This window comes from Caenorhabditis briggsae, assembly GCF_000004555.2.
Source record: "Caenorhabditis briggsae complete genome, chrX, whole genome shotgun sequence".
NCBI classification, from domain to species: domain Eukaryota; kingdom Metazoa; phylum Nematoda; class Chromadorea; order Rhabditida; family Rhabditidae; genus Caenorhabditis; species Caenorhabditis briggsae.
In genome coordinates, this window is record NC_013491.2 from 19,842,239 (window position 1) to 19,861,644 (window position 19,406).

General features: G+C 38.2%; 4 protein-coding genes across 4 annotated transcripts; 3 read left to right on the plus strand and 1 right to left on the minus strand.

Annotated features, from left to right (window-relative positions):
* Positions 1 to 4,133: 4,133 nt before the first annotated feature.
* CBG07326 lies at positions 4,134 to 6,708 on the plus strand (the record flags this gene model as incomplete). Its single annotated transcript, XM_045240632.1, has 7 exons — positions 4,134 to 4,242; positions 4,297 to 4,539; positions 5,152 to 5,666; positions 5,896 to 6,262; positions 6,307 to 6,374; positions 6,432 to 6,564; positions 6,614 to 6,708. The coding sequence occupies 7 exons, from the start codon at positions 4,134 to 4,136 to the stop codon at positions 6,706 to 6,708; spliced, it is 1,530 nt and encodes a 509-aa protein (XP_045093557.1).
* Positions 6,709 to 7,244: 536 nt separating this feature from the next.
* On the minus strand, positions 7,245 to 9,937 carry CBG07325 (the record flags this gene model as incomplete). The annotated part of the gene is made up of 8 exons (XM_045240633.1): positions 7,245 to 7,370; positions 8,008 to 8,200; positions 8,248 to 8,486; positions 8,538 to 8,742; positions 8,797 to 9,258; positions 9,304 to 9,407; positions 9,733 to 9,861; positions 9,908 to 9,937. 8 exons carry the CDS (start codon positions 9,935 to 9,937, stop codon positions 7,245 to 7,247), a joined length of 1,488 nt encoding a protein of 495 aa, XP_045093558.1.
* Positions 9,938 to 10,658: 721 nt separating this feature from the next.
* On the plus strand, positions 10,659 to 13,697 carry CBG07324 (the record flags this gene model as incomplete). Its single annotated transcript, XM_002645629.1, has 8 exons — positions 10,659 to 10,673; positions 10,777 to 11,040; positions 11,088 to 11,200; positions 11,250 to 11,924; positions 11,974 to 12,196; positions 12,591 to 12,811; positions 12,865 to 13,060; positions 13,443 to 13,697. 8 exons carry the CDS (start codon positions 10,659 to 10,661, stop codon positions 13,695 to 13,697), a joined length of 1,962 nt encoding a protein of 653 aa, XP_002645675.1.
* Positions 13,698 to 16,672: 2,975 nt separating this feature from the next.
* Positions 16,673 to 18,323, plus strand: CBG28097 (the record flags this gene model as incomplete). The annotated part of the gene is made up of 3 exons (XM_045240634.1): positions 16,673 to 16,849; positions 16,900 to 17,082; positions 17,925 to 18,323. 3 exons carry the CDS (start codon positions 16,673 to 16,675, stop codon positions 18,321 to 18,323), a joined length of 759 nt encoding a protein of 252 aa, XP_045098683.1.
* Positions 18,324 to 19,406: the final 1,083 nt, after the last annotated feature.

Below are 19,406 nucleotides of genomic sequence, written 5' to 3' on the forward strand. Positions count from 1 at the left end.
GCAAAAAAAAATACGAAAAACAGTCGAAAATCGTTGAAAATCGAGAAAATAGGAGGAAAAATAGAAAAAATTGCCTTCGTAAATCGACAACGGCCCCTGGCCTAGAAAATTCCGGAAACTCTTCCATGAGAATTTCGAGCAATTTTTTGGGATTCAAACACAGAACTCACAGTAAAAGACACATTTTCGAGAAAAAAAAGCAAATTTCTTATATAAAAAATTGTTTTAAACACTGACAGATAAAGTACAGAAGTGAGCGATTGGAAACGACGATGGAATCAGCTGAAATCAAAATCCTGGCCTAAAAATAATTTTTTTCAGACAAAAATCCCTTAATTTCCGATTTATTTCTGATTTCGGAAGACAAATAATAGGTTTTTTTTCATAGTTTTGCTGTCAGAATTCGGAATTCATGCCTTTTCATTGGTTTTTCCTTCATCTCTACAAAGTTTTGTAAACTACAGAAGTGAAAAAAAAACTAAATGAAATCTAACAGAAAAATTTCAGTGCCGAATGTGTCCACTTTCAGATATAGTCGTGGGAAATCTTCCGGAAGTTGTTTTTTCTAACCTCTTTCACTTTCTTCCTGCTTTAGAAACCACCGAATATGTACGGGTTGCGGTTGAGAAGGGAAACTGGGTGAATTGGTGTAGTGGTGCGCGTGGGTGCACGAAAAACTGAAGTCGCGAGTTCAATCTCGACCAGATCCGAACTTTTTGTTTTTGTGCAACTACCTAGATGTACCCCTTCAGACTGCGTACCCACTCAGTCAATGTACCCCTTGAGCATGATGTACCCTATTTCGATGTACCCCTGGAGAATGGACCGAAATTCTGTCCGAGTTTCTGAGATTTTGAAGTGCTGAAAATCTGAAATTCTCAGACTGTGAAGTTCCGAAATTCTCAGGTTCCGAAATACTGAAATTCCAAAGTTCTGAAATTCAGGAATTCAGAAACTCCCTCAAAAAAAATTGTACCCCCGAATCACAAGCGTTGTACCCCTAAATGAAATGAGTTGTACCCCAGAATCATTGGTAGTTTGTACCCCCGAATCGTTGTACCCCCGAATTTTTGTACCCACGAATTTTTTACCCCCGAATCATCAATTTTGTACCCCTAAATCAGTTGTACCCCCTTGTACCCCCGAATCATTGTACCCCCCGAATTTTTGGCCGAAACTAGTAGATGGTCCAGAGTCAGGCTAAATGGTACTGGAGTGCGACCAGCTTTTCCAAGCTCGATTCTGGTAATATTTTGAGTGAATGCAGAGTGATAGTCATCCCCATTGAGAAACAAAGGCTGCACAATTCTTAGGCATTCGACATGAGGGAACGCTTTCAAAATTAGTTGGTTATGCATTGTAGAGCTTGTTGGCAGTCCGGATAATTGTCCCACTTTTGGAATAGCTTTGGATACGGATTGAATGTCAATTAGGTGGGCATTCTGTTGGATATCAATGAAATCAAACTCCGACCGCCGATAAATATATAGAAGCTGATTCAACAATGTTGCTGGAGAGAGATTTTCACAAATTTTGCAATTTCCATCTTTTGACATTTGTTGAATTTCAAAAAGCTCAGCATTTCCGATATCGACTGGGTTCAATGTTTCGTATTCGCTCTTTTTCAGTTTGATCCCGTACCAAATATACTGATGTTCATCTTGGATCGTCACAACCATATCTTTATTAACACATAAGTGAAGTACATCAGCTTTTTTCATAACAGATGTAACTGCTTTTTTGGATTTTTTTGAGACCAAACTTAGGTGAAATCTGGAAAAAAAAGAAATTTAGTACAAGAAAAACCATGAAGTTCTTACATGTCCCCATTACTCATCTCACGAATCGTCATGCGAAGAACTAAACTAGGAAGTGCGAGAAGAGAAATTCTTGCCATAGCTGAAATAAATACCAATAGAAAATGAGACAAAATGTAAGCTGAAAGGGTAGTGGTAACGAAAAATAGATACCATAAAACCTGGAATAGAAAGATTCTTTGACTATAAACTTTAATCAAAATAATCACGCTTCCTGTCAAAGATATCAAAAAGTAGTCAACTAAAAAATTGTTTATTGTAATATCTGAAGTATTTTATTGGTTGGCACATTTTTGATAGCTTTCACGGGAGCCGAAAAAAATCAGTTTGAACTTGACAATGTGGGGATTTCTATCAAACGGTTCACGGCAGTAAACCCAAAGAAGACAAAAACAAGCTGACATAAATAGAAATCTGTGAAATCACATATTTCTGTTTATTTCACTAAAAAAAGATAAAAATAGAAATAAGAAGGAAAACTAGAAAGATGAATGAATGATGGCGTAGAGAACTGAATGAATGAGTAGAAGGATAAATGAATGATGGTCCAATCGCATCGCAACCACTCAATAACCACTCAATACATTTATGGATGAGAAGGGGTGGAGAAATAATAGAGCTGGCAAGTAGAAGAGAGATGTGCTAAAGGTGGAGTGGAAGGTGTGATAAGATAGAGAACGTTCTCATACATTTAGAGAACGTTCTCATACATTTTCACCCAGCAACCACTTCATTGCACATGATGACGACTGGGACAGCAATAAACGAGGGAGAGTCGGATATCCCCCCCCCCCCCCCCCCCAATGATGGTCATTTGCTGTAAAAACGTTGAAAAGAACAAGTGGGAATGATGGGACTGTAAGGTTGAGAAACAACCTAGCAGAACCAATGGTGTATTGAAAATCAACATAACATGAATCTTGTCTAGATTCTGACTTCTTGATTATGAGTTCTGTATACTGTAATTCATGAACTGTAATCGCTATACGGTATTCTGTATTCCGTATTTTGTTTACGTATTCCGAACTCCGTATTCTGAATTTGGAATTTCGGGCTCTATACTATGTACTGTGAATTCCAGATTCCAGGTGCCGGATGGTTGTTCTCAACGTCCGCGTCTACATTTCCCAACTTGAAAACGCTGGCCTTATTCTTCTTGGTTCAGTACTTCTCTAGAACCTGGTACAAGTTTCATCTGAAAATCAAACCCATTTCCCCTAAATAATCCCCTTTTCTGAAACATTGTATTTTTGAAGCATCGTATTTGCTTTGCTCTTCCAGAAATCGCCTAATCTCCAGATTTTGTCATGATGATGGATAATACGGTGTAATGAGTTCACTCATTCCTTCCTCAATTTCGCATCGTTACCCTATTGTCTTTCGAATCGAAAATCTTGTCAAGTTAAAAACCAACGGAACACTACAATCATGATAACGACATATATCATAAGAAATCTGAAAGACTAGACATTTCAGAGACAACAACGCCTCCTTGGTTATGATATTTCTTCTGGAAACCAATTATTCTCTCATGTCTTCTTTTTCTAGCCTGACTGTTGGCTGAAAGAGGAGAGCTGTGCTGAGAGAGGAAGGTGTGATAGGTAACCCTAGAACGTTCTCATACATCTATATGTCACACAGAAACCATTCCATTGTACATCATGACTACTGGGACAGCTATAAAACATGGAGAGTTGTTATTCGTCATCTAAATGAGCGTCATTGGTTGTGAAACGTTCTGAGAACCAGATGAAGATTGATGGGACTGTAAGGTTCAGCGGCAACCAATCACAACCAAGAACGTTTCGAAAAAAAACATAAGATGAATGTTATTTTATAGTAGAGGGTCAAAAAGTGGCATTTTTATCTCGGAAGTCGGAAATAAGATTTTTTCAGAATTAGGAAGCTAATTTAATTTTTTGAGAAGGGTTGTCTCATCAACATGGTCTTACATTTGCTCTGACGGGAAGATCCAATAGGAATATTTTATTCTGAATTGTCGATTACGGATTCTGAATTTTTCAGGCTGGATTCTGGATTCTGGATTTTTTAGGGTGGATTCAGGATTTAATCACAAAAGAGTAGCAAAACACTATAATCACAATTGTGTTATTCATCACAAGAAAGCTGAAAAACTAGAAATTTCAGAGAAAACAACTTCTCCCTGGTTATGTAATTTCTTCTAAAAACCAATTATTATCACATGTCTGTCCTTTCTTTCCAGCTCGAGACTTGTTATTCAATCATAATCAACACCTTTTTCGTTTTTTTTTTTGACAACTACTTTTCTTTCTGAGACGTCTTGAGATTCTTGTTATGATTTTTCCATTTATCTTCCTTTTATCTCCATCTGTTTCATCCTACGGCTTCGTAACATATGATTTCGCAACTGACATGCAACAATTGAATGATACACGGCAAAACGGTATTGCTTCAAATTTACAAAATCACCTAAATTGCCGCTTTCAATAAGTTTCAGATGATTGTTTCTTCAATGCTTCTGAAATAACTTCCGTAACCATCGAACAATGGCCAACAAACTGTATCGAAGTTTGGTCAATTGCCAAATTTACATCTAGGTCTAGCGAAGTTCCATATGATAAATTGAAAAACACTTTCAAGAGGTTGGCCGTATTAAGAGGAGCAATGCGGATTGAAAATACCACTTTCACAAATTTATCGTTTTTTGGCAAGCTTCAAAGAATTTCAAATATAAAACGGCGTAAGTCTTTATTCTTGCCCGGCAGCGGTGATCCTTGCTGCTGAAAATTAATTTGAAGGCGCAGTATCGGTTTACTAGGTTGTTTCAAAAATCTATTACATTTTTAAGAGTGCGCTTCATTTATTTTGGTCGATCTTTTTTTTTCTTCATTCTCGTTTTTATCATGTTCAAATTATGCTTAATAAAAGTTTTCTAGTTTGTAAAAAATTGGTTTTGCTGTTTTCTCGTCTGTTTATCTACCTTACAGTCTCCTCAGGGGTAGATTTGTAACTCGCTATCTTTTATTGCTGTCCCAGTTGTCATTATGTGCAATGGAATGGTCGCTGGGTGACAAACAGATGTATGAGAACCTTCTGCGATTATTTTATCACACCTTCCAACGTCAGCATTGGGATGTTTCAATTTTTTAAATTTTGGAACAACTCAAAAAATTTCTAGAAACTTTAAAGGCGAATGGAATTTGAAAGCACAATATGACTATTCTTCTGCTGCTTGTCCAAACTTTTTGAAAACAATTCATGCATTTAAAATAGTTTTCAGTCGTAAGGTTTATTGTCACCGGATAAGATTCAAACAAGACTAAAGATTATTGCTTCACTTAATTTTTTTTAGTGGTTACATCCATCACTGATAACAAGGATTTGAAAAATGCGAATCTGCTGTTTTCTTTGTCATACACTTTTCCAAACTCTCCGATTCAAATTGTGAACAATCCTCAGCTAGATGTTAGCTCTTTATGCGGAAACATCAATTATGAAAATTTTGCTGAAATTTATGTCTATAATAACATGAAAGACTGCGGTAAGACACTGCACAATCTATATCGGTTATCTTATTTTGTTATAGGTTGCGTGGGAACAAACTTCACCATCTGGAATATCGGAAACTATTCCAATTGCACCTCGCTATTTGGTGACACAGAGATAACTGGAACTACTGGAATGGAAAAGTTTTCTGTTTTGTCTAAAGTGAAGAACATCACTGGAAGAGTGAACATCCATGATACGAGTTTCGAAAACTTTTCATTTTTCGGAAGCGTAGAGAGGATGACAGGAAACAAGGATGAAACAAACTTCAATATTCATGACAATCCAAATTTAACTCGTTTGGGAATGGATTCTCTTAAAGTATGATTTATTGTTTTACGGTATTTCCTCTGATAGAAGCCAATCAACTTTGAGCAAATTTAACTCGATAAATTATTTACCATAATGACATCAATATTTTATCAGTTGACCTATTTTCGATATCTCTTACAAGAATTGAGGTAATTGAGCGCAAAACGGATGGTTTGGATGGGCTTCTATTTTAAAGGAAATACGGTATATCCCATTAAGACTCGAACATGCATTTCAGTATTTGTACAACGTCGACGCTTGGTTCCTGTTCAATATATCGAATAATCACCCAGAGTTTTGTTTGACTATGGAGGAGATGCAATTTTTCACGTCTTCCAATATCTATATCAACAGATTTGAAGCAAAATTCTGCAATACCACTACCAGGAAAGACGGCGAGAAAGTTTGCATTTACCATACATTGGCCACACTGGATAATAATTGCCCTCATGTGATAGGAGATATATTAGTGACATCTGGAGACGAAAATGACACGCAAAAATTATCCAGCGTGAAATACATCTATGGAAGCCTTGCCATTGTTAACACCTCACTGACAGATTTATCATTTCTGGGTAACCTGACCAATATAGCTGCTCTGGGTGGTGAGTGATTTTGTAAGAACAAAATAATAATTCACAGATTACAGACACTTCACCTGCGTTACAACTGATTTCCAACCCACTGCTTGATAATGTCTACATCCCAAATTTAGAAGTGAGTTTCAAGGAAATTCAGAGATTTTGAATTTTTTTCGATATCTTTTTTTTTCAGTACCCATTCTCTCCGGGTCCTCATAGAGTAGTCATCCAAGATAACGCACCTGGATTGTTCCCTGACACTTCTTCGTGTCTGACTTATCAGAATCAGATAAAATCGTATGTTTTCTACGATGGAGCAGATTGTTGTAAGCGATATAAGGTCTGATTTCATGAAATTATTCGTTTTTCATTCAGATGGAGATTCAGGAGTCGTGCAAGAAACAGAAAACTCGTCCAGCAGTTTGAATTACCAATATTTTCTTTTAATCTATTTAACTTATTTTCTATGATCTTCTAAATTAAAATACTTTTTTTAGAATTTTCAATTAAATTTATCTTGAACACGTGTTTATACCTTTTTCAGATTGAGAGTATTTATTCAATCACAAATTCACCTTTTCGAACAATCAAATTGGCATATCTGACAAGATCTACTAGATCAAATGCATAATATCATTATTCAACGTAGTTGTGTCATGTTTTTGACACTGTTTTTTTTTTGAATTTACTGAGTTCGTGTGTTTTTTTTTCCCTAAAACTTATTAATTGTCGCTACATTGACATTTATCTGTGAGAAGCACAACCGAATTGGAAAATTATTACAAAGGAAACATATGAAAAATTCTACGAGAAATTGAAATGTCGCAGGAATGTTTTTTAAAAAATTAGCAGACAAGGGAGCATTGTGGCAAAAAAATGAGGTGGAGGAGAGAGATTCGAATGATAGTTCCGATCTGAGAACAAAATAATGAACACTGAAGTTGGCAATACATGGAGACGAAATGAAATCAGAGAAATGTTAAGAAAGCAAGAAGAATCGTATGAGCTAGTCTTCATCACTAACTCTGCTTTCAAAAATCTCGTCCATCTCCGCTTTGATATGATCCAGTCCGCGGAGAAGCGTAGACAATTCGCAATTCACTTCAGCATTTCCCATGTTCACACGGAGAGCCTGAAATTAGTATCTTTGAAATAAACTGTAAAAAATTAAGTCAAAAAACAGTTATCAATAAATTTTAGTCATTGAAATTCTTATGAAAAGTTGAAATATGGTAGGACACCTAATAAATTTGCCAAAATTTTGACTAGAGCCTGTCTACTAAAGTCTCAAGCAAAATTATGGCACAGAATCCTAGGGTACATCGAAGTAGGGTACATCAAGGTTGCATTGGATCTTGGGATGTAGGCCTCAGCCTATAATTTTGAGCAAAAAACGGAGTAGTCTGCAAAATATTTCACCCGTATTATCGTTTACCACAAAATTCCATGTACGCCTCTAATCAATGTACCTTAAGAAATAGGTGTTCCTTTTTTTTAGTATATCCTTGGCTACTGTCAGAAATATTTTTTACCAAAATGAACTCCTGGAAGTCGCGCTTGCGGCCGGCAATACGTGAGCGAATTGCCGTGGGCCAAACAGTCAAAACTGGGAAAAAACTTACAAAATACTGTTTACCCAGGAACCACTAGGACCGCTAAGCCACCGTATCATAATTATTCCCAAAACACCTAATCGAAATGCTGGGGTCTGCCGTGACACAGCCTTATCCCTGGCAATTGATTTTACACCAAATCCGTAATCAACTTACAATGTTCATTTTCTGAGCAATGATGATTTCCTCCCGTTGTCTTTTCTTCATCTCACTTTTCAGATTATCACATTTTTCTTTCAGGGAATTCCGGTTGTGTTGCATGACATTCGCTTTACAACACAAATCGGATAGTTTGAAATTGATATTGCTCACATAGGATTTGTACGAGTTATAGAACTGCTCTGAATGTCTGAAAATGCATAGAATTAAAGATTTGATACAGAAGTTTCAGTATACTTCTCGATTAGATCTTGAGGATCGTGGGTTTGGACAAACGTTCTCAGACGTTTGTATATGTCGATAGCGGAATCGCCAATGGTTTCGTCAATTGGCAAATAGCGAGATTCCAGCGTTTCCAACTTGTGTCCAGGCATGATATCGACCTTATCAATTTGTGCCTCATGTTCCGTTGATGCAAGTGTTTCTGTCATTACCTTTGCCAATTTCATAACCAGATCATGGAATCGTCCTTCAAGCTGTAAGTATACAAAAATAGCACATCTAACGGAAACTGGACACAAACTTACTGTTTTGGCATAGTCCGCAAGTTTGACCCACTGGTAGTATTCCATATCAACAATGGTTTTTCCTTGTGCATTGGTTCTTGGTTCATGTTCACCTGATTCTCTTCTTATTCTGAGGAGATCGGAATGGACGAGGTCTTTACAATGCATCAATCGATCCATTAACTTATCCGTAGTTTTCAACAGGTTTGAGTACAATTTCGGATCACTGGAAAGCGAAACATCTGGCTTGTACTTGTTTTCAAAGAATCAGAAAACTCACTAGTCGTTCTTTCTGGTCAAAGCGCAGAACATTTCATACTCGTGTGTTTGTGTTTCCGTGCGATGATGGAAATAAGCATTAGCTTCTGCCTCAAGTCTTTGCTCCAAAGCCAAAATTTCTTTGTCGAAATTTAGCTGGTCGATATTGACAGCGTTCGCAAGGGAAGTCGAGTTGTTCCCGGATACCATTTCTTTGAAATTTTCATACCTCTCCCACTTGTAAATGGAGCTTTCCCGAAAAGCTTTGATAGAGTCCTCCGGGGATTTGAAAGATTGCCGAAAATACGTTGTGAACGACATCGGATTCTTGAAGTTGGTCACCTCCTTAAGAAGGCTCTTCTGTAGAATCCAAAGGCAAGTTGGAGTCAGCACATCGTAGTTTAGGTGCAATAAGTGAGTGGACTCGATTCCTGTTGGACAATCGAGAATTTTGAAAACATCGACAATAGCCTTGCATTGTTTCCTGAGAGAAGATTATTGTTAAACAGGGGGTTTCAGAATGACTTACTTTCTCTTTGGAATCTCGCTATTTAGAGACTCGACGAACTTCAGGTTTTTGGCTTCCTCAATTTCTTGAAACTGCTTTAGAGCAGCGGTGATGCCAGCGGCGACCTGTAATGAATTCAATGAGTTTGTGTTTGAATTTTCGTCGTTTCTGTAGATCGAATATTAGCTTTTTGTAAAACATCCGCGATGAAACTCCAAACGAGCGATTTCCATTTTGAACTCTCATTGGAAGAAAGAACCGAAAAAAAAATGCTGAACAAAGTTGGCAATTTCAGCATAGTTCAAAGATGATGATTTCTCGATTTTTACTCGATTTTGTAAGAAGACAAAAAAGGCGAATTTCTTAGGACACAATCACAAAAAGACAATCACAAAAATACCGAATCAGTGTCTACCTAAAGGAATTACACGACAACAGTGGATAATAAACCATAGGTTTTTCAAGAACTGAATAAGAAATACTTGCCTGATTATACTCTGAACTGCGCCACAAACTTGGATGCATGGAGCAGCGAAGAGCCATCCGTTCAATAATGTTGTTGTTTTCCGTCGCGTTTTTCTGGAAATTATTCAGTTTTATTTTGAAGTTTCCCATTTTGTTTTACCGGAGAACCACCTGATGTGGTGGACGCCATTTCTCAAATACGGAATTGAACCCTGAAAATTGAGTAAGTACAGATCCGAACAGAAATCTATCATATTTTGGTTACTCGACACAAAGCTTCTCAAAAAAATATACATTTTTTGTTTAAAAATGAATATTTTCTCTTTGAAACAAACTTCCGGTTCTCTAGGGTTCATGTCGTTTAGAGTTCGTAAGAATACGTTCTTTCCGTTCATAATTTTCAAAAAATAAATTGCGTACGCAATGCATCGTACCTGACACGCAATTGCGGACTTGTCTGCGCTTCTTCCACATACACACTATTTTTAGGAACAGTGCGGACGGCCGTTGTGTTACCGCGCGCGCGGCACACAACGTCTGTATGGGCGATCTGCCCCGCTCTCTTCAACACACACACTCTCTGGCACACACCACAATGCGCCCACACAAAGAGAGAAAGAGAGTCGGGCGAAAAAGAAGAGATACGTCTCTTCTTGCCCGTTCTTTATTGCCCTTCTGTTCTTATCGATTTTCCATTTCTTTTCCCCCAACCATCGCGGCGCCCGTTGAACACCGAGTCCGTCTTCGGACGCTAAATCAAGTTCTTTAGCTTTTTTTTTGAGGGTGGCAACAATTTATTGCGGGCATTCTCTCTTTGGCCCAACTCGTTTTTTCTGCCGTTCTTATCGGAATGGTAGAAGAGGAGTTTGAACAGGTTTTTTTTCAGGTAACGACACTTAAATTCCTCAATCATGGCTAACAAGCAGGTGAGCAGGTTTTTAATAATTTTCTTCAAGGTGGCGCATCGCCCTGTTGGTGGGGATGCCTTCAAAATTGCTGTAAAACCAAAATGAAGATAAAATTTTTCAGAAAAAGAAGCAAGCCAAGAAAGCTGCTCAACAAGCCCAACAAAGCGCCCAGAATGTCGTAGAGATTCAATTGGGATCCCCTTCGAGCCAATCGTCTGCACCATCTCCCCAACCTCCACAGGGCCTCCGGAATCGTCAAAGCCCGCAACAGGCGCAAAAAATAATAGCTCCACCGAAAGTCTACAATCATGAGATCATCCTCAATGCTCTCTCGGATGCTGGATATCATCGTGCTCGTGTCACTTCTCTTTCGCTTTATGATAGAGTAAGAAATTTTGAAACAATTTTGCATAGCAATCTGAATTTTTGCAGATCCTTGGTGGCATCTGCTGGGCCATGAGCATGAGCTATCCGAAACCGAAAGGAAAGCAGTGGTGGTTTTTTGAAGAGGTGGATGGAGCGAAAAAGAATGACAAGGAGAGGCAGTGAGTTTCACAAGTTGTTGGTGTTAAGATCCTCCTGAAACTATTTCAGAGCTGAAATCACGCAAATGATGCAAGTCAAAAGTGACATTCACTGCAATCTGAATGCCAGCAACCATGACATCCTCAACATGAATCCCCAAGTTGTTGGTCCACTTGTGGATTTTGTTCTCGCCAGAATCAACAACATGGTTCTTGATAAAAATGCGTTCTTCACCTGGAGCGGCCTCTTCGTTTGCCGATATGACAATCGTCCCACCTTCCTTGAAGAGCACTTCTATGCACTGAGAATCTTTAACACAAATCAATACTCGGATGCGATTCGAATGCTAAAATTCGATCATTCCATCATTCGAGATGATTGGGTTACTGGCAGGCAGATGCTGTACGAGTATGCTAACTATAGTCGTACCGGCAGAAGAACCTTCCCGAGCACTGTTGCGGATGGATATGAGATTGTTCGTAGACCGAATCCGGAGCTCGTCTCAGCCGCTGTTCGTGACAAATTGGATATTCTCATGGACACGATTATGAATAGTCTTACGGAAAGAACTCACGAGAATGTTCTCGCTATGATTGATTTGGTTGATGAATTACGTTTTGCCGTTCGCCTATCCCAAATCGAGATTCGATTCTATCAAGAATGTGGGGCCTTCCACAAAATGTATTCACAGTTTCACGATGAGGGCTCTGCTTTCCTCAAAACCAACGCTGTTGCTTATGAGATGTGAGTTATTTTTCTTGTACAGTTTAATCTTCTATTATTATAATTTTAGCAATCCTTCCGACCCCATCAAAGTTACCGAGTGTGTGGAAGACATCAAAGAACGATTCCAAATTCTGAATAAGTACCTTTTGGGGAACGAAATTGTCGAGAAAGAAAAGAGATCGCGTAACTTGCGTCAAAACTACGACGAATACGACCCGCTGGGATACTACCATGCTGACAACTCCCATAGAGCCGACGTTCTGGACAAGGAGGTTAAAAAACTTCGATTGGTAAGAGTTTTATGTGGTTATTCGAAGGGAATCTAACCAGCATTTTTCTGGTATTTCTCTTATGTAGAGCAAAGCAAAATTAGCAGATTTCTGCTCTCGCGGCGGACAACAATGCTGGAGTTTTTTAAGCCACTTGGTTAGTTCATGGCAAGCAGTGCGAGCTTATTGCAGGAATCTCTATGTGCCTCAAATTTTGATTTCGTGAGTGGCTTCAAAATCAAACCACGGCTAGTCATGGACTAGCAAAGTTTCCTTCAAACGACAGTATTCTAGATTGCCGCGGCAGCGAATTGCAGATATCTGCATACGAACAAAACCCAGCAATATCCTAGCTTGCTCCCCTCCGAATAACCGCAATATAATTTTTGACTAAAAATTGAAAATTAATTTTCAGAGAGCCATGCTTTGTAACGAGATTCCTAAAGAGCTCGATCCAGTGTTTGAAGCTTACAACAATCTTCAAAAGAAGAAGGAAGATTCGTTCCCCGAGCCAACCGAGGAGCACATCGGCCTTTTCCAGGATATCGATTATGCGCTCGTTGACGACATCACGTTCTTGATGACATCGGTTACCAATATGCTTGACGAGCTTGATCAGTTGCCTCCAATTGTCGAGTGAGTTACTGAATTAGGGATTTAGAAAATGCTAAATTCTTTTCTATTTTTAGCAAAATTGACTACGACTTCCGCCAAGCCACAAGAGCTTATGCAAACGACTGTCATAATATCCTTTCCGATTGGTACTGGAAGGCTCGGATCTTAAAAGAAGAGCGCAGAAATTTGCACCGTAAGATGAGAGATCTTCGTATGGATGCCAAGATTGTCAAGCACAAAATATTTTTTGCAAAGCCGGAATCCACTTTGGTAAGGTTTTTTTCAGTGAAATTTCTTACCCGTCAGACCCATTGGCCGTCAAAGAACGTTACGCTGAGCCATAAACCAATAAGTTCGTTCTTTCTAGAACAAACTCGGTGACCCAGAAACCGCTAGTTCGCCGTATCCTACCTCTCTCAAAAATACCCTAATCAAAATCTGTGGCAAAATTCGATTGTCTCTGAAATTCGCCCAATGACCCCAAAACATTTGAACCATAGGAATTGTTTGCCCCAACGATCGAGTTTTAGGTCTTGTCATATCACTTGCGTTTGGTCCATGAGCTCACCTGCCCCGAGAGCTTCAATAGGCGAAAAATCTCATAAACTTCTCGCCAAATCCCACCACCTCAAAGTCAATATCATTTTTTCAGCTGATGAAACTCAATGGAGTACTCGGCAGTGTCACCTATACCTTGAAACGTTGGGAAACTGAGTCAATGGAGTTCAAGATCGACTGGGCTAGCAAGATCGCTGCGAAGGAGGACCGAGAGGCTAAAGAGGCTAAAATCAAGGAGGAGAAGCGACTTCAAGCGTTGGAAGATGCAAGAGCCGCTAAGCAGGCCAAGATTGTCAAGTCGAACAAGAAAGGATCTGGCAAGAAAGGCAGATTTGGCAAGAGACACTAAGTCTTGGATCCTGATCAAGCTTTTTGAGAGTTCTAAATTGCCCCAGACCGAATTCCGTTATGCTAAATTTTTTGTTAAATGATTAAATTGCTTCAGAGATTTTTTATATTCCCTATCTATTGCATCCTCTCGAGTGAAATGAAGATTATTCTTGTGCTAGTCTTGTTATTTCACTTGTTTTCCTCATCTCCAAGAAGATGTACTTTTCAGAATCGGATGACTATCAAAAATGAAGAAGAACGCTTTGAGACGTCGGAAAGGAGAGACGAGGATGGCCTTGACATTGTATTTAGAGACAACTTCCACGATTTTCACGGATCAAAATGACCCAAAAACAAATCAGACCTTGTCAAATCGCACGATCGAAAGTTCATATTGATCGGTTCGTTTGACCTTATTTTTTGTTTCTCTGTAATCTTTCTTTTCTCGGTATAGATCTTTGTTCCATTTTTTCTAGTGTGGCGTGCTTGGTAGAGAAATTGAGGCAGAATGAAAAAAAAAAAACTAAAGTGCTAGATAAGTTTATAGTTGATAACACCAAAAATATGGAATGTTGTCTTGGGTTTATGAAAAAAAAACCAAATTACGTCGACAGCACAGAGTTTAGGTGTGTTCTTTTTTTCCTAGAAAAATGTTGGCTGTCGTAATAAAGTGCAAGGAACATGTCAGGTATCTCTGGGCATCGCCAACGGATTGCGTCGGATAATGGGCAGGAATTATCGGAAGAATGTTAGCTTGCTTTGTGTAACCTGGCGCAATGGCAATCTTCGAAATGGACTTTCCGTTGCTAGACGAAAATCAAAGAATCTTCACGTTGAGAGGACAATATCCAGGCGCGGTGAGAGGGGAGAGAAAAAAAAACCAGAAATGCAAATTTATCTGTCTAGCATAAAAATCAAACTTGGAGAGAAGTGCTGCTGCTGCTTCACAGTCATTTCTTTCAAGATCATTTGTGAATTTCATTCTATTCCTCTGATTATTTGATCTATCAGCTCTGCTGGCCTTCTTATTTCCGGTTTTTCTCTAACATGTTACACTATGAAAATATGAACACTGATTCTAAACGACGTCCACTTTCACAGTAGGCATTCAAAGGGCCAAATGGGTTATTAGGACTAGAATACTGGATATAGAGGTTACATATGATCATAAGGAGATTAGTGTAAAAATGTTACTATTCTAGAATGTTTGTAGCTGTTGCTGACGTCAAAGCGGGTGACCATTTGGGGATCAGTAGATTTTGAAAATCGTCAACTTTGAGTTAATATATTCCGGTTCTTGTAAAAGATATCAAACTGTGGTCAACAGATAAAATGTTAATTACAACATCAAAAATATTTTGTTAGTTGACCACTTTTCGATATTTTTTACGGCAATCAAGATAAGTTAGCTCAAGTTGACAGTTCAGGTGAGCTTCTATTAGAGAGAATACGGTAAGTTTTACGATTTCCATGTGTGAAAATAAGTTTCATATGTTTTTGCACCATTCGGTTTGAATTTGTCAAGTCACAATGATTCTTTGATAACTGATTATCAGCAGAAAAGGGAAACAATAACCTTTTGTCACTATACGAAAAAAATGGGTGGACTCGAAATTGCAGAATTTTCTTTCCCCTTTTTTGTTCCCGAATCAAAAACTATAAAATTGAACCTCGAGTTTTGTGTTTCCTTATCAGTTTAGAATTAGTTCACCTCCCTCACTTGCTGACCATATTTCCATTACGTAAGTATGTCTGTCGAATCGGGGAAGAAGCCAAAGATTTGGCTGATGTCATCCATTACGTGAATGACCACCCACCACTTGGGAAATCTAATAAAGTGCTGGATTAGGAGGAAAAAGGGAGAAGGCATAAAAATTAATTATTTCAAGCTTGCGTTTCAATTTTTATTTTTGGAGGCGCCTTCGCGCCCCCGTAGCTCTTTTCCAGCTTTAACGGTTTTATATTTCCAGCTTTAACAATTTTATATTATCGTAAGCACTCTAATAGAGTGTCATCCTGACCGTCAACTTTGGGCTCATATATATCAATTTCCGTAAGAGTTATCAAAGAGTAATCAACTGAGAAAATATTTTTGATATTGTGATTTGCATTTTATTTGTTTTTAACATTTTGATATCTCTTACAGGAACCGAGATATGTAGGCTCAAAGTTGAGGGTGGCACTGTGTTTCCAGGTTCATCCTTGTTGGTTTTCATAGTATTTATAAGGAAGTAGAAACTTTTGAACAACTCTAATACCTTGACCATTGTGGAAAAATTCTGTCGGAGATTTCCCAAAAGTACAATTCTCTGCCTCTCCCTCTCCTCCCCTTTCTCCAGACTTTTCTGAGAGATCTCTAAGTAGGCCACGTTTAGACATTCCTCTATGGTGTCTGTCCCTGGCACGCATTTGAAAAGGAGACGGTATCAATGACATTGAAAATCCCCCGTTTTTTTTCAAATAAAATCCCTCATTCGTGTGGTCTTTCAAACGCCTTTCCGCGGAAGGCGTTTTTTTCCTCTGTTCGCAAGTTCTTATCTTTTCAATGGATCACTTGTCCTTACCCATTAGGAATGGTGTGGGGGGAGGAATCGCGCAAGCGATACAATCCATTCCGTCCATCACACTGAATACCTTCTTTTTTGAAAAAGCCGCGCTAATAGGGTAGGAAAGGGGGATGAACATTAAGAACATTAGGGGAGGATGGCAGGAATGAATTATTTCTGGACAGATGTCTTTCCTGCGTAATACCTCTCTCGTTCTCTGGCCGCCGCGATAGTGGTGGCGGCGGTCAGTTGCATTCTGTGTTCAAATATTCGAACGCCGCGTAGACATCTCATTATCTCCTCTCAAAATATGTTTTCTTTCTAATATTTCCTAATTTAATATTGTTACTTCTCAACCCTTCTCCCTCTCTTCTACATATTATCTACTCACTTTTCCTGTTTCAGGGTTTCAAACCAATCGGAACACACACTTCATCTTCAATTCGTCATGGCTCCAAACGCTAGCTTCTCCTTCGACTACCGAGTGACCCATCTTGAGGAGCAACCACCACCGTTCCCACAGCTGACGATTGAGTGTGAGGTGTGTGATACGTTTGTGGACCGTGCCGAGCTTGTGGAGCATCTGGAGGTATGCGCTCATGACAGTAGTGCGCCGTACATGCTGGTGAGTAAGCATAAGAATTCAGAGCTTCTGAAAAATCGGCTTAACTTCAGAAAATGATGTTCCTTCATCAAGCCAAACTGGAGAACATCGAGAAGTGGATTGACCTCAACTACAAACTGCTCTGCGATGGACATCCACTGCAACTTCCAAAGGGGATTTGCTACCATTGCCCAAATCCGGAGGATCATCGCAATGAGAGATGCAAGCATTTGACAAGACTGGAGTATTTGCAGGTGAGTTGAAAAGCTATCGGGATTTAGGCTCCCGGACATTTCGCCAAGGTGATAATTCATACTGGATAGGCTAGAAGTACGATACGATTTTAAAGTTACAGACTGTTTTTTTCTGATTGAACATTTTCGATCATTTCCAGAAATCTGGAACTCAGCTGGGAAGTTTCTGATCACTTTGAAAAATTTGGAGGGTGTAGAACAGAGCCAGATTGAAAGTTTTGCATACACTGAATTTTTTGATGATTCCTAGTTTTTCAGCTTCTTGGCGGTTTCTGAATAATACCCCTTTTTGGCCCATTTTCGTACGATTTCTGAAATACATTTTTTGGCCAAGTTTTATACTGTAAACGTAAGAAAGGGTGTCTTTTATAAATTGGCAAGAGGGTAAAAAATTAGACCTTTCGAAAAATGCTGTGAATGCAAAGTTTTGATTCTAGAAGTGTTTTGCAATCTCCACAGTTTTGAAAGTAGTTGGAAACTTGACATCTTTAAACATCTGAAGATGATCCTAATCAACTGAAAATACAATTCCGAAAATCCCGAAAATTCTGACCCCTTTTCTTAAAATTCGAGTTTTTTGAACTTCTGTATTTTCAAAGGCGTACACCAAAAATGTTACCTTGTGGGGATCTAGCTTTTAACTTTTTTTGCGTATTTTTTTCCTAAAAACATGTTTTTGTATAACTGACAGAAAATGATTTTAGGTTGCCGAAAAAATCATTGTTTTTCTGATAACATAATCGCAAAAATTAGGAAGATTCAAAACGGTGATGAAGTCTTAGAGCGTAGGCCATAATTCAAAGAAAAAAAAAAATTTGAAAAACCATTTTTCAATTTTTAAGACCATGCTCACCAAGACCGAGGAGGACTACCAGTGGCATTTCACTGAAGCTCAACGCTTCCTGACAAAAACCCAAATAGAAATGTTGTCTTTAAAGCAAAGACGCTACTTGGACGATTATTTCAAGAAAATCGAGGGAGAGAATAGCGATCCAACTTCCAACGAGCCAGCTTTCACCGCTGAGGAGAAGGAGTATCCAGCTTCGACCTGCGCTGAAATTCGCTCTATTGAGAGACGAAACAACGAAAAGATGAGAGACTTGCAAGAGGATGTGGAGAGAAAATCGAGAGAAAACTACATCTTCCAGATGGAGAAACGAAGAAACCGTCACGAGGAGATGATCGATTATCTTACAATCAAGGATAGAGTCTCTCCAGATTTTGAACTCGAATTCGCTTAAATTGAGTATTTCTCCCGGCATTTTTCTATCAATTCATATTCAATGTCAATTGTAACTTTTCCAAGGCGTCCGGCATCAGTATACCCCAATCACTTCAAATACTTATTTTTTGTAGATTTCTTTATTATCAGTCTATCTTGTTCTACTCTATGATCTAATCATAGTTTTTCATTTTATTCACAATACTAATTTTGTAACGATCGATAACACTTTTTGTAAGTATTCATTTTTTCGTATTTTCTCAATTTTTCTAATTATGATGGTAGGTTTTTTATTCATATTTTTATCTAACTCTTTTTTTGTATTTTTTTTCGTAAAACATGTTTCTACTAACTATTCATCAACTAACTTTTTATCAGCTAACGTTTTATTCAATAAAGTCGCAAAAAAAAAGGATCTCTTTTTTTAGAAATTGATCAAAATTGGTGGAATATTTTGTTTTTCAAATCGCTGGTCAAAATTCAAATCTTCCAAACTCAATTTTTTTATTCACCTCTTCTGACTACTTAAAGAAGTACATTGACGGTTTTATAAAACAATACTTCATTTTCTAACTAGCTGGATACGCGTAATTAGCTAAATTGAAAAAAAAATCGCTAGACATTTGTAACACAAAAGGGTTTAAGACACATTATCTGAGAGAATTGAGATCGGGTCAACATGCGATGGCAATGGAAAAATTCAAAATGATCCTAGTACTCTGATATTGTATGTGGTGGGTATTACAAAGAATGATCAAAAATGTACCAGAAATTGAAATCTGAAACATTTGAGTTGATATCATTATTTTGTCTCAAGGGATTCCGATATCGTACACATATGGTAACGTAGGAACATTTGATCCAAAAAAATGAGATTAGGAAAAAATGAGATAGAATGGTCAATAACAAAAAAAAATAAATATGAAACAATCAGCATAACAAATTGAGAACATTATTTAACAAGTTCAATTGGGGAATCTGCTAGTATTTGGTGTGGAAGACCGAGAAGAGTTTGCCATCTGGGACTTTTATAGAAGCTTAGCGCAAATTGGCCTTCAATGAATCGACCAAAAAAAATTTGGAAAAAAAATTTGAATATTGA